General features: G+C 44.9%; 2 protein-coding genes across 2 annotated transcripts; one reads left to right on the plus strand and one right to left on the minus strand.

Moving 5' to 3' along the window:
- Nucleotides 1-145: 145 nt before the first annotated feature.
- On the minus strand, nt 146-14,855 carry nup205 (nucleoporin 205). The gene is made up of 42 exons (XM_037451487.2): nt 14,737-14,855; nt 13,385-13,527; nt 13,088-13,259; nt 12,743-12,887; nt 12,476-12,635; nt 12,093-12,321; nt 11,809-11,973; nt 11,501-11,676; nt 11,275-11,391; nt 10,888-11,025; nt 10,575-10,725; nt 10,047-10,252; nt 9,776-9,958; nt 9,340-9,390; nt 8,848-9,057; nt 8,486-8,723; nt 8,199-8,388; nt 7,857-7,977; nt 7,369-7,450; nt 7,113-7,277; nt 6,885-7,009; nt 6,669-6,783; nt 6,269-6,418; nt 5,991-6,065; nt 5,668-5,825; nt 5,500-5,580; nt 5,213-5,404; nt 4,751-4,952; nt 4,540-4,638; nt 4,257-4,405; nt 3,936-4,127; nt 3,725-3,846; nt 3,285-3,417; nt 2,972-3,098; nt 2,776-2,849; nt 2,539-2,667; nt 2,212-2,338; nt 1,871-2,043; nt 1,607-1,736; nt 1,140-1,268; nt 942-1,018; nt 146-811 (listed from the first exon to the last, which is right to left on the minus strand). The coding sequence occupies exons 1-42, from the start codon at nt 14,762-14,764 to the stop codon at nt 659-661; spliced, it is 5,982 nt and encodes a 1,993-aa protein (XP_037307384.1). The 5' UTR covers nt 14,765-14,855; the 3' UTR covers nt 146-658.
- Nucleotides 14,856-15,194: 339 nt separating this feature from the next.
- agk (acylglycerol kinase) lies at nt 15,195-18,684 on the plus strand. Its single transcript, XM_037451496.2, has 14 exons — nt 15,195-15,464; nt 15,565-15,604; nt 15,721-15,800; nt 15,910-15,985; nt 16,082-16,207; nt 16,287-16,381; nt 16,523-16,592; nt 16,849-16,928; nt 17,014-17,071; nt 17,372-17,519; nt 17,626-17,723; nt 17,852-17,922; nt 18,011-18,095; nt 18,205-18,684. The coding sequence occupies exons 1-14, from the start codon at nt 15,355-15,357 to the stop codon at nt 18,337-18,339; spliced, it is 1,272 nt and encodes a 423-aa protein (XP_037307393.2). The 5' UTR covers nt 15,195-15,354; the 3' UTR covers nt 18,340-18,684.
- Nucleotides 18,685-18,737: the final 53 nt, after the last annotated feature.

The raw sequence follows: 18,737 nt of genomic DNA on the forward strand, positions 1-18,737 counted from the left end.
TCTAACTATTCAAATAATAAAGAGCACAAAACATCTCTGAAAGATCTGAATGTATATCCACATTTTTGTCCTCATCCCCACTGACATTTGAGGATCAACGCACTTTACAATCTTATAAAAGTGCGGCTTAAAATAAAAACAAGATTAAATATGCAATCTTGCGTGTTTGTATTGTATGAATTTCTTTCTACAAGACATTGTAGCTCAAGCATTGTTATAAGTGCGACATCTGGTCACAAATCAGTGATGCTACTTTCACAGAGAAATGTCTTGTTTTGGTTCCTCGTTTCACTTCTCCCACTGAGAGGACATGCACAAGTTGAAGATTCTCCGTGGTGTCAAGAGTCAAACAGGAAGAACCTTTAAACTATCCTCACCTTGTGCATGGCAACAGATAATGACCAGTATTTAACGGATTTAGAAAAGTTTTATTTTCACAAAAAAAAAAAAGCATTATCTTGAGTAAAAACTCGTTGCACTAGTTCAACAAAATTAGGACAGGTCACCGATGTGCTGAGATGGCATTTAGATCTCACAATAGTCAAAAGGAGTGATGATCCCTGCAAAAACCACCCGATGGTGCTTGAATCCATAATTTTCGGGTGTTGCTTGGCAACAGTTTTGAGTCGATTTTTGGACAGTCTTTGTGTTGTGCGTCTCAGCTCTTGGGCTGTCGGAGCAGGCCACGGATCCTGCGAACCAGGGCCTGGATGAAGGTGTAGCGGGATCGCACCTGGCTGTACAGACCCTCCACCTCCAGCAGCTTCCTCTGCAGAGCCTCTCCGAAGCCTGCGGCCATGTCGCTCTTCAGCTGCAGTCAACAGGGAGCAGACGAGGGGCATGTCGGTGAGAACACATGTAACCACGTGCACAACGTTTGTCTGGGCACCGTGCAAAGTGGATATGACGTGTTGTCGATGCTCAGTGGGCAAATCTCTTACCAGGTCTAGGTCCTGGCGGCTGACTCTGGATAAACTGATGCCACGACCTCCACTGGCCTGCAAGCCGCCAAACGAGTCTGAAAAACGTCAAAAGGGAAATGAATGAAGTGCACAGAGGTTTGCGTGTGAGTTTTCTGCGCACTGCTCATCGTGTCGGGTTGCTTTACACGTGCACACATCTGTGGCATGTTGTCTCACCGTCTGTGAGACGAGATCTATACAAACTGGCTCCGGGCATCAGGGCGTCTTTGGGGTCGGTGGGAGTACAATGCAACAGGTAGTACTCCAGGTGGCGCCACAACACAAACAAACAGGTCTCGATGACGTCTGAGGCAGGGCAGGTTAAGGCAACTCAACATGTGGCACTTCTACATGTCTAGCTAGTTGTCAAAGACAGTTAAAAAAATGTATATATATATTTTTTTTTTTAACACTGCCACCCTAGGAGAGGGATCTTTATTCTGTCGCTCCCGCAAATGTCAATTTGAGGGTTCCGGGAATAATGTTATGCAGGCCATTATACCAAATTATACCATTATACCATTATACCAAATTGGCAAATTGGTCATTTGTAATTTTGGACCTAACAAAATGAATGGAATTGAATACTGGTGGACAATATGAGAGTCCTGTGACTAACACTGTGCCAAAGGGCCAAAGGATACAGGAGCACAGGGACAGCAGCTTGGCTCGGTTGTTGATCAGCTGGACCAGTCGTCTCTTGGCCAGTAAGCTCCTCTGGACGGATGAGATTTTCTCCACCCCTCCCGGGCCCAACACCAGGCCTTGGCACAACTGCAGAGAAGACACTTGTGGTTACACCTCTGGACAATGCATGCTTTTGTTTGCCTCCACTTCAAAAATGTGCCTTTAATGTACAGCAGTGTGGCGAGCGTGAGAACGAATCAGTGTCGTTGGTCCGGCTTTACCTCCTTGAGCTCATCGGGAGGCAGCTGATCCAGGGTCTGCAGCTTGCCCAGGCTTTGTCTGTGACTCTGGTGGAAACGGAAGAAATCTGCAGTGCTGTTCTTCAGCAGGTAGAGGACCAGACCCAGGCTGGGGACCCGGGAGTAAGCCATCGACGGCAGAGTGGAAGACAGATCTTAAAAGAAAATCAGAGCTGCGGTTCAGTCTCATACTTGTAGAAAGGGTGCTGGATATGACATGCTAATTTGTGGTATAAAGTTAAAGGAAATAAGAAAATTTTTTTGTGTAAGGAACAATTCAAAAACAGGGGAGGATTCTTCTTGGTAATGGCAGCGTCACCGACCTGTGCGACCTCCGTCCCTGCCAGCTGGCTCGCTGCCTGACGGGCTGAAGAGGCAGATGCTGAACTGGGCCTGGGCTGAGCTCTGCAGCAGCAGCGTTTGGCAGTACTCCATGATGTTAGCACACACCTAAGGACACAGGACAGCACCGCTCAGGTCAGACTATGCAGTACTGAGGAATAATCATGGCAGCGCATTCGTGACTCAGCAGACGTTAGGTTAGTGGCATTTTTACTGTTGGAATATACGCAAAAGCTGTAGTTGGTAGACTCCACCACCCACACCATATAGCTCTCACCATTTCATTTATACAAGACTTTATGACCGACCTGTTGCATGGCAACCTCAATCTCCTCTCGTCTTTCTGCAGAGTCTCCAGGTGCAGCGATCTCGGCCTGCTTTAGCAACCTCTCCCGCTCGCTTCCCGCCAGACGGCCAAGCAGCGTCAGACAGAGACGCTGAAAGAATAAACCCACGCATTATCAACCGTACAATTCACACATTGGAATGGGTGTGCAGTAGCAAGAAGCAAAAAATGCATTAATAAGATACATGACGGGGCTCACCTGAAATCTGTTGATGTGTCCCTGGAACTCCATGAGAACAGCACTGTTGACCTCCCCACTGGTCTCAAGGGCTCCTGAGAGACAAAGTCGCACATGAACACCACCATTCGCACAGTGTCTGAATGTGAACATCTGGTCTGCACAATGGAAAGAGAGCAAAGTGATTCAGCAGGGAAGAGGGGCTGTAGTACTGTACCTGGCAAAGCGGTCTTACTGATGATGCCAGTGAGCAAAGAGAGCTCCTGCAAAGCTCCCATGCTGAGCTCCTGACAGCGCAACAGCGACTGGATGGTGTCGGCATGCACTATCAGCCACTGAAGAACCTGGACACACAAACACACACAAACCGAAATGAAAGATAACACTGCATTATTTGATTAATTAAATAGTATTTCAAATGAGCATTGATCAGACTGGGGTCTAAAGACACAAAACAACATGTTTGATGTAATTGATCATCTGACTCTTTTTATAAAAGAGATAAGAATGGTCAATAGTATTGTGTTTACCTGCGCTGCCCCCTGCTGGTGGTTCATCGTTGTAGAGGTCAAGATCACTTGAAAGAGCCTCAGGGTTGGGAGGAGAATCTGTCTGTAGCGGTCCATGGGGCTGGGGATGAAGCCTGACGGGTCCCTCATCACCCTGTGGACCACCACCAAACACACACAAGTCAAGGCGATGCTAACGAGAGACATTGTAAGAATAGACGTCATCTGAACAATTTGAGGAAGATCACTCACTCACTAGAATAACTGCCCCCCTTCTATTGTGTTGCTTTAGTCAAGAATTACAAACCCAAGACATAGTAGTAATAGAAGAAACCAAATTATTTTTGGTGCATTTTAATCCCAAATTACTAATTTGAAGACCCTTTATTGAGAACACCTTTTCACAGTAATAAAAGCTCACACACTCCGCCACCGCTTTCCTTCTCTCTTCACCTCCATACCTGTGTGCATCGCTGTCAGGTACCATGTCAAACACCTGACACTCAATCAGCTGGGCCACCAGCCCACAGCGCAGCAGCTCCACCGCTCCCTGACCCGTTTTAGCCACACGAGTGAGCAGAGCCTGAGAACACGCAGCAGAGGTCCTGCCTTTAAAATCCTGCAGTTATCGGCCTACTTTGGGGGGGGGGGGGGGGGTTGTTTTGTGCTCACCATCTTGCTCTCATAAATGTAGAGGGGTTTGAGGAGTGGTGGCTGAGGTGCGAGAAGGCTCTGCAGCGCGGCGTCGTCCTGCCTCAGGCTCTCCACTAGCGACCGCAGGTAGCCACTGTTGCAGACGTAAACCAGCCACTGGTTCTGGCGGTCGATGGAGAGGATCCGGTCGAGCACCGCCAGAGCCAACATCTGAAGGACAGGAAGAGGAGACAAAGCAAGCGCAGAGTGAAGACAAAGAACTGCCAATACAGGAAGGCCCTACTCTCAGCTCTTTAGATTTGTTCTTGTGACTACTTATTCCATAATGTTGTCTCCTACCCGGCTGATTTCATGGCCGTCACAGGCGTCCCGACACACAACCTCCATGAGCGCCTTGCCGTAGCTCTCAATGATGGCGAGGTTCTCTCTCTGCAGTTTGGAGAAACCGTCTTCAGGGGCAGTGAGACGCTCCCACATTGCTTTCCCTGCTGGAGGGATCGAGGGGGAGATTTTCTCAGATGACCGAACATCTGTACATCGGCCCTTTGACATAACGCCCAATGAACGAGTTATCTGTTAAAAAGAAAATTGGCCCTAAAGAATTCAGACAACTGTGTTGTACCTGCTTGCAGAGTGTCTGGTTCTTCTGGCTTCTGGGCGATTTGAAGGTAGTACAGCAGCGAGCCATACAAGTGAGCACGCAGACGCTGGTATCCACCTCCTGAAAGAGATATTAAGATTTTATAAAGATATAATGAAATCTAACCTCACCACCAAGGTTTATCTGAGCAACATATCCACCTTGAGAAATGTGGGTTTATAGCTTCACTAACCGGTGCTGAGGATGAAGTCCAGCAGCTTGCGGAGAATCAGGTGCAGGGCTGAGTTGGCAATGGAGGCAAAGCCAGAGGATGCTTCTAATGCCGCCCCCTGCTGCTGCTCGGACAGGACTGATTGGCTGAGATGGGCTGTCAGAGTGAAGACCGCCCCAGCAACAATGGGCATCAGTTCTCCTGCAGCCTCCTCAGACAACACCTGGGAAAGGACAGCATTTACATTCAGTTAGTACAACAGTAAGCTCCTATGGGAATTAACCACGTCACAGGTTTTTCTCTGCTTTGATTGATTTAATAACAATTTAATGACACCCTTCTAATATATTACTTTTGAGGGGAACGGGGTGATTCATATTGTAAAGAGTCAAACCTTTGCATTAACGGCTTCTTCAAAAGTACCATAGAAATTTTTATTTTAAATTGGATTTCTGCACTAATTTGCCAAACATCCTCACTGACCTTTTCATGCAGGTCTAGCAGCAGGTCTCTGATGATGAGCTGCCTGTCATCGGCAGGAATGAGATCAGCGGGGCAGGCGGTCAGCAGCGTCTCCACCAGGCTCCTCCAGGACCGCAGTGCATGGCGCTTTGCACTCAAACTCTGACGGACACGATTGCGCTCCACCACCTGCTGCAGGATGGAGTTCACCTCCTAGACGGATTAACACAGGGTCAGATATGAGTCAATTCACCTGCTAAATTACACACACGCACTAAAGGAAGTCCTATTTGTTCCGGTTAACTGACCTCCATCAACAGCGGCCTCTGGCCAATGGCTGCCATTCCCTGCAGTGCATTCACCTCAGCCACCAGCACTCGATGTAGCAACTGTGAGAAATGAAAACAAAATAAGACACATTAGTGGGAAATCAACAACACAAACGGGAAGTTGATGGTCTCGACCTGAAAACCTACCTTCACGTTGCACACAGTGTGTCCTTGCTCATTGATGTGTTCACAGTTGGAGATCACCTGCTCTATCTGAGTGCGCTCAAAGAAGTCCAGCTGCAGCAGCTCAGGCATGTCTTGGCTGAAATCGATGGCGTCTAGCACACTGAGCAACTTCCTGCGCACTGATGGCACGAAGCAAGGATGAGATGAGAGGAAAAGTTAGCACCCATCTGGTTTAATTACAAAAGAACAAGAGGCTTGATTGGCAGCTAGAATGTTTGTATGTGAAGACTCGTTTAATGTTGAAGACTGGATTGGTTTAAATGTGTACTTCGATGTGCACAAACCTTTAGAAACTGTGTCAAAATGCAGGAAGCCACTGACTGATCTGGTTTCTTCTTCCATTCCAGATTCCCCATCAGCTAGGAAGAAAAAAATAGGTTTTAGATTCATGCATTGAAAAGCCGTCACATTATCAGGAGTTTGAATGGAAGGAAGAGTGTGGACTTTTGTATATTTTTATCTGTACTGAACTATTTTAGACCATAAAAATGAAGGGCCAGAATAATTTTGTTTGTTTTTCAATACATGTAAATAGGTGCTTCAAGTGGATTTGACAACACACCTGTATGTTGAGTGTGTGGCTGGTCATCCAACAGGAGGCTGACAAGGCGTTGAGTGTGTGAACGCTGGCGGTTCAGTGAGGTCACTCGCAGCTCAATGGCAGCGGTTTTCATGAGCCACGACATTTGGGAGAGGGCAGCGATCTGATTACCTGAGAAAAGCAGGCAGTAGAATCCAATCAATGAAAAGAAAACACTAGCTACAAAAAACAAAAGATCTACTATAACTGTATTTTCATTAACACACACATTCACATTGAAACACTACACAAAGCTAGACTGGATTCGCTTTCAGCCTAAAAACAGAACTACTCATTTAGAGCGTGAGGGTATCCGATCACATCCCTTTGCTTTATTATATATTTTTAGGACCGAGAGGATAAGCCGGCATACTGTACACACTGGGAAGGATGAAGGGTAGGTGCTGCAGGTGAGAGAACAGGAAGTCCTGGCTCGTCCTCAAATAGCGCATGGTGGGTCCTGATGTGTCTGGACAGGCACAGAGCTGGTAGATCACCTGAGAGAAGGAAAAATAAATCAGCTCACACATAGTCGCCATACACTTTAACCTACTAGGTAAAGAAGGGGAGCACTAGAACGTATAGGATAATAAGGTACTTGGTAGCAGAGCTCAGCCAGGTGTGGTGCTTGCTGCGTGAGTACAGGTCCCGATCTCTTCTCCGTGCCTCTCTGCAGCAGACTCAGGATGGCGTGCAGGCAGCTCCGAGGGCACCCCAACACACCTGTAACACAAAAACACACCGTCAACTGAAGAAGTTCACTCGGTGCGAACGAGAAGCACAGAAACATTCAGAAAATCCAAAGTGCAAGAGCCAAGGCTCTCACCGGGGTCCTGGAGGTTGGTGGAGGAGACCGGCTTCTTGACTTCATAGCCCAAAAGATACAAGGCCAGGTTTGGCGTCTTCAGGTCCAAGGAGGTGATGAGCAGGTTGAGCATGTGGATCTGAGTTTCATGTCGGATTCTTGCAACCTTGTTTTGTGAGTCGGAGTCTGAAGGTTTGGGGATAATGATGTGGGTGTGTTAGAGTGTGACTGTTATGATAACAGGTTTATTTTATAGAAAAGAAGACTCTTCTCTCACCATCCCCATTCTCTGTTCCTTCCTCTGCCTCTTCACTGTCCAGACACTCCACAAAACCTGCCATAAGCTTCTCACTCACAGACTAGAAAGACAAAGACAAACATATTGTTCTCAACTTCACAACAAGTTTCCTTCATGACCACAGTGAAGATCACCAACTTCCTTAGAGCATCTTTCAGCAAGTCTTTTGGATAGTATCACAGCATAAGTTATTAGTATACGTGTTCCAATACATTTTACAGAAAACTTCAGTGTTTATGCTTCACATACATTTGGGATAAATGTAATTAACATTGAAGGGATGTATACAAAGTAGATTGGTCTCCAGGATTTAATTCTAGCCAATTAAATACATAAACACAAAGATATAAAGTTACTGTAACAACATTCAGGTTTTGTTTTTTTGCTCACTGCTTATTATTTTGTGAAATATTGTAAATTGGTGTGAGAGTGTTTGTGTAAAAATTGAAACTTAGTAAAAAATATACCTGGTCGTGTGTGAAATCTCCCACCAGCCTAGTCTGGATGTTGGGGTAGTTGGCGATACGACGCAGGATCTTTGCACTCTGGAAAGCAGCCTCTGGGTTGGAGCTGCTGTGGTACAGATACCTGCAAGGACAAACATAAGCCGCCATTAAGTGACACTTAGTCTAGACAAATTAGTATTTTATTCATTTATACATATATAAAAAATAAATAAAAACTTCATTTACATGAACTAAAAAGGCGTGGAGAGCAACAGGAACAAGTTATATGGGAACAGACACAACAACAAAAAATCACGACCATGGCGTCATTGCCAGTTTGTATTAAAACCTGGATGCTCTTACCTTGCAATATTGACAATGTGATCTGCCCTCCGAGTTTGAGGACTGACCCCCTGGAGGAGCTGCTCCAAGGGTGAAACCAGCATGGAGGCCTGGCTCTCCCTGAGGAGGTCCATGAACACCACCTCCTTCTGCAGGGCCAAGTCCAGCAGGCACAGGCAGCGCAGCACCGCCGACTCCAGGTGCTTCTTACCTTTAAAGGGGAGGAGTGACGGAGCATGTTGTCAGAACATAAAGACACGTAGAAACAATCTCACTTTCCCCGACAGCAGCTGTGGATGATCTCTCACCAGGGAATGGGGCGTAGGTGTCCAGCTGGCGTACACCCTCCTCCAGCAGGCTGAGGCAGAGTGCCAGCATGGGCGAGTCGTTGAGCAGGTGGAACATGATGCAGTGGCCTGGTGGCTTGTGGGCCGCGACCTGCTCACCCTGCAGCTCCACTACCTCCCGGACAAAGTCTGATGGCTGGGGCTCGTACTCCCGCAGCAGCTTGTGGAACACCTCCAGGACACCATCGGCAACCTCCCACTGAGGGCGAATGGAAAAACAACAGATGAACAGATGCATGTGAAGTTAAAAGAGGCATACATGCATACTGCAACTATATTTAACCACCTTTTGGGACACCAGGGAGCGCAACACAGCACTTTACCTTCTCAGCTGGATGGCGGTATGCTCTTGTGGGGAAGGGAAGGAACACAGAGTCACGCAAGAAGTCCAGGTAGGGCTGAAAGCCTGGCACTCGTAGTCCCGCCCCTAGGTTGACAGGCAGGCTGCTCTCCACCAATGTGCTGATCAGATGACAGAAGCCTCGTGTCAGGGGATACTCTTCAGAACTTGACTCGATCTCATTAAGCTCCACCTGAAAGCCAAAAACCAAAACAAAGAAGTCGGGAAGTTTGTCATTCAAATGTGAAACCTACTTTACAGGTTATACAACTTTTAAACAGGAAGTGTTCACTTTGATGAGACAATTGTTTTTGTTTTTTCAAACGTAACTTCGCTAGATTCCGTTTTAATTCAATGAAAAGCAAATGCAGCATTTTTTAGCATAAAGACAGCACATTTGAATCTTTTAAAATATTGAACTATTCAAATAAGAAAGACAGAAAAAATGAATAAGCCTTCCAAAAAAGAATTTCACCTCAATTCCCGCAGCCTGCCTCTGTCCTGGGGCTCGCACTGTCTGAAGGATCTGTGGTAAAAGAACACAAAGCCATCAAACTTAAAATGAGAGTAAACTTTGAAAATAAAAACTTGACATTACAAGAATACAACAAATTGTAGCACTTGTAGGAATGTTCTAAATTGTAATTATAATGGCTCTTATCTATATCAAGTTGTAAATCGGCTTATTTGATGAAATTGCACTTTCTTGTTTTTCTGGGTTTGTGTCCTTATGGTTGAAATGCACTTATTGTAAGTCGCTTTGGATAAAATAGTCAGCTAAATGACATGTAATGTAATACACCCACCACTTGACAAAGATCAGACAGCCTATGTGATTAAGACTAAATTAAATATAGTTTATACATGGCAGTTTCTTCCAAATTGTTTTGTTCATAAAAGTAAAGGCTAACCTGAGTGTACTCCAGTGACTGCCAGAGTGAGGCAGCGACCTCCGGAGACTTCCCAAAGGCTGCCAGGCAGCGCAGGAGCTCGGCCTTCAGGACGGGAGGAACGCTGCACTGCAGCAGACCCAGCATCACTACAACCGGGGTCCACTGGGGATGCTCACACAACGCCAGTCGAGCATTTTCACTCTAGAGTAAAAAAAAAAATTCATTCTACAAAACACACCCCAATAAAAGTTGGATAAAAGATCTTGGCAAACTGAATCTTGTTCCGTACCCATGTGATGATGGTGGTGAGTAACTGCAAAAATGAAGTGAGTCCTTCCAGCTCTCTTTGGGTGATGCCCCTCAGTGATGGGTGGCGGTACTGTGATGCGTCTGGATTGGGGAAGTCTCGCCGCAGGTTCTCATGGTAGAGCATCAGGGAGTGAAAGAAATGTTCCCAAGACACCGGGCTGCCCGAAACTCCCTGGATGTTGTCACCTGCAAACATGAGCTTAATTGGCATTCACTTGGATTTGAGCGTGGTAGCAGTAGGTTTTTGGAGTGATGTTTGGATCACCTACATCTGAAGTTATTGAAATGGTGTTTTTACTGGACAGCCATACAACATAAAAGATAGAAAATATTCTGCATTTGTACATTATTCTTTGTTTCATGTATGCACCACACACCATGACAACTTGTTTGTATGTCCAACATACTTGGAAAATAAATGTTTGATGGCGATTCTGATCATTCTTATTCAATGCCAAATGACAAAATGACAGCGCTTTTTTTCTTGAAAAGATCAATCTGCTCTTACTGTGTGTAGCTCCGTTAGTTTTAAGCAGACTGAAGGAGTAGTGGGCACACTGAGGCCCATTGGCGAGCCCTTTCAGCATACGTAGGTAGGAGACATAGAGGGTGGAGGGCAGGAGGTCTCCCATCTGACGCACAAACTTGGACAGAACCACCTACAGTAACGCGTAAGAAAAGAGAAACCTTTAACAGAAAGCCACAGTACAAATCCTGCATTGTAGAAGTGTCTGAACGTTTCTCCACCTTTTTACCTACTACAATTCTTGGTGTGAGGAGAAATTGATTTGAAACAAGGTTCCAGAAAACACAACTCCTACCTGTTTATGTGGAGGTCTTTGCAGTGCCATTCCGAGGTAGGATCCATGCAGGGAGGTGTGTTGTAGAGACTCTGTGTGACACCAGAACTCCAGACCCAGCTCCAGCCCAAATGAGTCCTTACTATAAAACTCTCCAATCTGGAAAAGAAAAAGCAGGAAGCAACACTGTTAAAAAAAAGGCATTTTTCTTTTTCAAAATTCCCCAAATTCCACTTGTTCTCTGACTGCTCAGTAACATTTAGAAGAGCATTATCAGTTATGGATCATAGAGGACGTCTGTGCCTCTGTGAGTGTGAGTGTGAGTGTGTGTGTGTGTGTGTGTGTGTGTGTGTGTGTGCGTGTGTGTGTGCGTGTGTGTGTGCGTGTGTGTGTGTAAAAAACACTCACGAGGACCATGAGGTGGTCCAAGTCCTTGCGTAACGATGATGGAAGCTCGCTGTCCATCTGTAAGGACATGTGCACGAGCCGGGCATCCTCATCCGCACGGTTACGAAGCTGTTTGACCTACAAATACATGTTCATTAAACAATTGAATGAATATCAATAAAAATTACAACCTGATAACTTACAGAGAACAGTTAACACTACAGTAGACATCTGCAGCATCCCTCACCTTCATTGGCATGAGAGCCAGGAAGTCTGTGATGAGTGAATGGAGGCGGCGGATGTAAAACTCTTCTTGGGCAAAACTCTCACACCCCAGAATGCCCTCCTTCATAAACAGGAAGACATCGCCCAGTAGAGCCTGGTCAGCCACAGCCTCGTCTGCCTCCGTGAACTCAACCAGGGCTGCGCATCAAAGATTTAAGAACATTACTCTTTTAACAATGGCTACTATGTTTGAGACCGCATTCAAAACAATTAATTCGTTCCACTCCTGAAAGACCTATTTAATGCACATCCCCAACAAAAGGACCTTACCGCATCCCTGTGGTAGCTGAGAAAGGACCCTCAGAGACAGAGCCCAGGCCAGACGACACACAGCCTGTAGACCTGACAGCTTCCACGGCTGGCCATCCATCAGTCGGCTGTGTATAGCAGCCACATATTGCTTCTCTGTCAGCAGCGGCAGTGTCTGGATTAGATCTAGAGGATCAAAAGAGAGAATCCTTGACAAGCTGCAGAAGGAACTAACAGCAATCGTATGCATAGCAACAAGTTCTATGTTAAATGATACACATAATATGTACTTAACATGCTCTTACCTTCTCTATCTTCTGTTCCCTGTTCTACAAAACTGACATCCAAGCAGTAGAGTAGCGCCATGACCAGAGCCAGGCTCACACTGTCCAATGAGCCGTCAGCTTGAGCGGTCACCGTCTCCAGGTGGCCGATAAGAGCCAAGGTGTCATCTTTCGACAAGGGCGATTGGCAGGTCCATGAAAACAGGCTGTCTGCCAGGGCCTGTCGGGATTCTTTAATGAGATCCGAGACCTGTGGACAAGAGAAAGTGTTAATTGTGGTGCATCATCCAAGCCTTCTTCAGGGACAACAAAAACCTCCTGGCTTTACACTAATCAAGTAAGGCAGAACCTATTTAAAGGATAATTATCTTGGTTTCAAATCAACACAAAAGATTTGCCCCCACCTCTTTCCTGTGCTTCTCATTGCCCAAGCCGCGCTCCTTCTGCAGTCGTTCAAACTCACGCGTCACATTAATCTCTGACACCAAGGTTAGGATGCGTTTGGTGAGACCCTGGATCATTAGTTCATCTGTGAAACGCGTTGTCAAAGCCACCAGCTCTCCACTGAGAAAAAACAAAAGTACAAGTCAATAAAAAGTAACGTGGGGGTTGACAGGGAAAAAGCCAGGACAATAACATGCTCATTTGCTGGTTGTAGAAAGCATTCTTACCTCAGATCCAGGGTGAAAGTCTTGCCATGCCGTGATTGGATAAGTGTGCGCAAGGAGTTGGCCACACAAAGTTTTCCATCCCAGTAGAGCAGCACCGCGACCAGACCTCGTGTTAGACCCGGGAAATGGGGCTGCTGTTGCTCACCTGGAGACAAATGTGTGAAATGTCAATGTCTACTATCATGCATTTGATTAAGACAAACTTAAGACAAAATATACCTTTTAAAATAATTGTGATTGATGTATTTGTAACACGAAATTCTACATAAAACAGGCCAACAAAATTCACCCCATAACTACCTTTATAACTTTTTTCATGCAGTCATGCATTTTTGTCCACTTTACCTGCCAACAGAAGCTCCAAAGCCGCTAACTCCCCAATATCAAACAAATCGCTGAGGATGAAGGCTTCTGAGAGTAACTGCTCTGGAAGGAGCCGTGACCCCTGCTGACCTTGGATGGCGATGCCCTCAGTGCTCGCTTTACGCACCTTCTCTCTCTGCTCAGCACTCTTTGGCTGAAAATGAACAGAAGACCAGATCCTATTTATAGAAGAGGCCTTAAGACACACTGTAATTCAACATGAATCTGTCTGCACAAAGCAAGTCATTACAAATGGATTTAATCTGGACAGTAGCTCACCGGGTTTTTATAGAGTGAGAGAAAATGCGGTTTGTGTTTCTTCAGCTGCAAGTCGAGGAGGTGGACGCTCTCAGGCTGTCTCCTCAACACCGCCCCGTCCACTGTCTCCCACAACTCCTTCAGCGGTCCCCACAGACTGGCTCCTGGCAGGGTAAATGGGTTTACAAAGGGATGTTATCAGTACACACACAACAGATTCTCTCAGTTCTATTGTGTTAATTTCCTAGAACAATACTTGGCATTGGTTGGTGTTATGCATCTTGAGCATCTCACATATGACACATGACAGATTCAGCAACATAATTCGCACTTTTTGATGGACCCCGAAAGCGGCAAGTAATTGAGGTGATGGTGTACTTTTGTGTGGACATACATACATTCTACTCACTGCTGTAAAAAGTTAGTCTACTGCATACAAATAAACTTGGTATTAAAATGAACATGGCTGCAGTTTACCAAGTTAATCAATATGCTAGGTAATGACAAAGACGTTCAAAAACAACGGAACGTATGTTTACGTTTAAGTTTCTGGCAGAAAATGTTCCCAACCAGCTGCATCCAGGGCCCAGCTGAGCTCGCGGTGCATAGTCTTGTTCTCAACTACATTTAAGTTCCCCAAACTCCCGAGCCAAAATTCCCGTGGAAACTTTCCGGAAATTTACCGGAAACTTTCCGCCCCTTTGCAACCCTAAGATTAAGTCAGTAATAGTTTAAATGTATTGATTCCCAAAGCGATTTATAAAATAACCAGGTTTATACAAATACATCTGACCGACATCACCGGTATTCAACTGACTCTCTGCAGGTGTTTGAAACCAGAGGCCACATTGAATCTGGACGTTAACGTTAACTGTTGTAAACAAGCTTTTCTGGGAATTGGGCGTGAGCAACTTTGGAAATCACGGTCAGCATGTCAGGAAGTGGTGGCAAATATATCTTTGCTGGTTCCAAGTTGAGCTGTTTCAGTTTTGCTTCCAGTGAACCTTTAGTAAACTCCTCTGCGTACCCATTTGACAGTGATGCAACAGAGAAGTCATCCTGACCTAATGTATGATGTGGAAACACGATAACGCTAACCGTTGTGTAAATATTAGTCATGTTAAACGCGTTTACCCACTGAATAACAGACATTAGCTGAACTAATTTTAACGTTAACGGAGTTGTAAACTATGCTAATTTAGCTTAGCGGTCTGCTATTGAGAGATCCATCGCCATGTGGTCAAAACATCATATTCAACTAAACTGGCACTGAAAAGAGAATATGCCAGTATTTACTTGTTAAACAAACATTGATAACCACTGCTAGGAAGTAACACAAATGTGCCACGGAATGAAAGAAATCTAGTTCATACCCGAATTTACCGCCATCTGTGCCGCCATGATACACTCGGAAAAATTGTACAGGAGCAGGTTCTGGATTTGTGCCGGTGTGCAAATTGAAATTGATTAATTGTATAGACACATTTTGACTAAATTGGCTCTGATAAAATTCCACAGTTTTATTTATACCTAAATATTATATAACTTTTTCGGGGAAAAATGTGAAACGTTACCTTATTTATGTTTAATCCCTTCAGGCGGGGTCCTCAGACCGTAGGAACCATAGGAACCGTTCAACAGTTAGCCGGATGGGACTTTCACTTTACCAACGCAGACTAACTCAAATATAAAATTGAAATTGTAATGTACTTAATAAATTCGATTTTGTCCCACATGTTTTTTTTTCATGACATTTGGATAAACCTCTACTCGTTTTACATCAAAGGCATGAACCAACCATAACATGTATGAACAATGGTTCCGCCTTGTTTTGGAACGTACCGTTTTGACGTAACACCAACATGTCCACGCTCCGCCTGACAGTTCCGTGACCGCTGCAGTTTGTCATTCATGAATATAACATTTCGATGCTGTTGTAAAAGTACCACCGCAGTCTAAATCAAGGGTTTTGGAATATTATAATCAAAGCTATGGCTCGTGTTGTGAAAATGTTTCGGACTCTACGGAATAACTGGAAGAAGTCCACATTTGCTGTGTGCGTCCTGTCTTACGGGGGCCACTGGCTGTATGGTTTACACGGGTGAGTATTTCATGTTATGATATTTCCTCAGATTAGAATAAATGTACAATTCTATGTTACCGTTGATGTGACTTACAAACTGTGTCTTGTATCTTATCAGCGACAATGTTCTGCGGAGAGAGGCGTGTCTCATTGCCAGGGTAAGACATCTCTCATTCTTTCTTTTGTGCTGTCAGCATTCAATGCCAAATCATTTTCACGGGCCTATAGTCATACAAATTATCATCATCATTATCTTCATAATATCCTATAATAGGAATTCGGGCGTCATCAAATAGGACCTCAGGAGCGTCTGAGGAAAGCAACAGTGATTTTGAACCCTGCAGCCTGCAGTGGGTAAGAAGACATATCTCTCCCTAATCCCTCCCACTAACAAGTTTGTCTGGACTTCTTAGAAACAATGTCTCTCTGAATATTTCCACGGCGCTCTCTCAATCTTCTGCAGGAAGGCCAATAAACTGTTTGAAAAGAATGCTGCTCCCCTTTTACACCTGGCCGGTGTGGAGATTACAATAGTGAAGGTATTTCACTTTGAACCCATCAGCGCGTTTAGTGGCTCGAGCAGGAGTCCCAACATTCGACGCCGTGATCATATGTTGCCGTTTCTTTCTCTACAGACCGATTATGAGGGCCAGGCAAAGAAACTTATGGAGCTCATGGAACATACAGACATTCTCATCGTGGCCGGAGGGGACGGCACCTTGCAAGAAGTTGTAACAGGTTTGCTGCGAAGACCAGATCAAGTAGGTGTCACTTTGCAAGATGAATTAATTCCTACTTTCCTTCAAATTGATGTCACTAATGTATGTTTAATGACTACAGGACACAGTCTGTAACACTCCAATTGGTTTCATTCCACTGGGGTCTCACAATTCCCTAAGTCCAAGTCTTCACCTCCTCAGTGACAACAAGGTCAAGTAAGTACCCCTTCAATATCATGAGGAACGTTCCACATTTTACTGTCACATAAGCTTATATACTGTAAATATATGTGGTTATGGACATTCTAGGCGTATGCATGGTACCACACATAACACCCATTTTTCCACCCCCTCCAGAGACATTACATCAGCAACACTGTCCATTCTAAAGGGGGAAACCGTACCTCTGGATGTGCTGCAAATCAAAGTGAGAAACTGCCTCAAAGTTATCGACATTGTGTTTGCCTTGAATTCATATAATTACTTAAATCCGTTTTTGTTTTCAGGTTAAACAAATATCTTGAAAATGATATGATTATATTTTATTTTATACTTTATGGTATGCTTGTCAAGCAGCATAATGAAGTTTTATTATTACAAACTATTTTGTTTTGTCTTTATGTAGGGAGTTAATATGATTCAGCAGATGGACATGAATTAAAATGTGAGCGTGTGTTTTGTAGGGAGAGAAAGAGCAGCCAGTCTTTGCTCTGACGGGACTTCGTTGGGGGGCTTTTAGAGATGTGGCTGCAACAATCAGCAAGTAAGAATACACAATCGGTCACTCTTGATTATAACCATCACATAATTCCACACACAAAAGAATGACCATCCATATTTCATCATAGGTATTGGTACCTTGGGCCACTGAAGACCAGTGCGGCACATTGGTTTAGTACACTACGGGTAAGTCAATTTATTTTCTTGAAATGCTCGGATGAGAAATGTGCATTGAACCTGTGTTGGCCTTTTAAAATATCTGATATTGGAAAGCTACCGTCGATATCGTAGACGCCCTGTTGTGAAAAAAGCATAATTTTGCTTGTTGCTTTTTACTTATGGGTTTTTATCGCATGATTCTAACTGTTAACTAGATACAAATATTTTTTAAGTGTAGGTTTCAGTCCAATCCTGGTATCCTATAGTGATCCAAAAGGTGCTGCAGGGCTTTCAATCCTGACAAAACGCTGTTGAAAAATCTCTCAGGAGTGGCCCCTGGTCCGTGAGGTCTCAATGTCCTACCTGGCTCCCAGCCTGCGGCCCCCTGACCTGCCCCCTCAGAAGCCCCCCCGACCCAACCTGCTGCACCGCATCATCCGCAGGCTCCAAAACCGCTGGAACCCTCCGGTAGAGGGTACTGTTTGTGCTTTCGTTTATACCTCTATAGCAGCACGACTTGTTGATGCCAAATCCCAGCAGTCCAATACTTGTATCTTTTGATGATTTGTGCGTGTGCTCAGAGCCTCCAAAAGTGGAAGAGCCAGAGCAGTGGAAGGAGGAGCATCTGTCGACTTTAGAGCTATTTATTCACACGCACAACAAGAACCCAGTGGAGCGGGTCAGTCCAAAATTATTACGTTATCCAAACTGTGTACCGATTAATTCTAATGACATGATCCCACTAATGTGCCTGGCTTTTCTCTTGGATTGTTAACATAATTTGGTTTTATTCATTAATACTCGCAGCGCATAAATGACTCCCTGGTGATCTGCGCAGAACCGGACAACTTCACAGTGGGCGAGTACATCACAGTCGGGTTTGTAGCTTCACTTCTTCATCAGTCTGCTGCAAACTGAGGCAAAACATATTTTGTAAAAAAAAATATATATATATGTTCATTACAGAAGTAAAAAAGAAGAGGACCCGACTGTATTCACCAAAGACTCCACGAGACTGGAAGCCAGTGCTTGCCAGCTTCAGCTGCCAGAGGTCAGAAACCAACTATTCAATCACAACTGTTTAGGGATTGTGCTTATAGTATCAATTTACTTGCTAAAGCTTTTTCATTGACATTTAATACGATGTCACGACCCCGCAGGGTGCCGCCGGCTTCTACAACATCGACAACGAGGAGTATGAGGCCATGCCTGTAGAGATACGGCTGTTGCCACGGAAACTACGTTTCTTCATCAGCGCGGAGCGCCGAGAGCAGCTCCTCGCAGGGGCGCAGTGATGAAAAGACATTGAACCCCAGAGAGAGGACACGAAAGGCGAGACGAAAACAGATTCAAAGAGAAACCGAAAGTGAAGAAGCTCGACGCCACGAGTCTCTGAAGTCAGGCGGATGTCGGCTTCGCCAGCTGTTGAAACTGCTCAACAAGAACCGATGGATTCTCTTACCAAACGCAAACATTCGGTTGAACAATCATGAGGATTACATTACATGCCGGCGTGTTTTAAAGGACCAATGTTTGTTTCTTTAAGCCAGTAACCCGTGTACAAAATGGATTTGTGTTTACTGAAGGGTTTACTGTACCCGTCACATTTGAACTTGGTCAATAAAAATAATTCCTGTCCAATTCAACACAAAGTAGTTGGTGTTTTTTTTCTAGTACGTTAGCATTAAGCGAA

The sequence above is a fragment of the Pungitius pungitius genome, chromosome 6, assembly GCF_949316345.1.
Source record: "Pungitius pungitius chromosome 6, fPunPun2.1, whole genome shotgun sequence".
Taxonomy (NCBI): domain Eukaryota; kingdom Metazoa; phylum Chordata; class Actinopteri; order Perciformes; family Gasterosteidae; genus Pungitius; species Pungitius pungitius.

Bases quoted from the DNA above. Each gene is read 5' to 3' on its own strand.
- nup205 (XM_037451487.2), bottom strand. From the start codon at position 14,764: ATGGCGGCACAGATGGCGGTAAATTCGG. The intron at 10,726-10,887 runs GTAGGAGTTGTG...GCGTTACTGTAG, and splicing joins AAAGACCTCCACATAAACAG to GTGGTTCTGTCCAAGTTTGT. The intron at 9,959-10,046 runs GTACGGAACAAG...TTTTTACTCTAG, and splicing joins TCACCACCATCATCACATGG to AGTGAAAATGCTCGACTGGC.
- agk (XM_037451496.2), top strand. From the start codon at position 15,355: ATGGCTCGTGTTGTGAAAATGTTTCGGACTCTACGGAATAACTGGAAG. The intron at 16,929-17,013 runs GTAAGAATACAC...ATTTCATCATAG, and splicing joins GTGGCTGCAACAATCAGCAA to GTATTGGTACCTTGGGCCAC. The intron at 17,072-17,371 runs GTAAGTCAATTT...AAAATCTCTCAG, and splicing joins ATTGGTTTAGTACACTACGG to GAGTGGCCCCTGGTCCGTGA.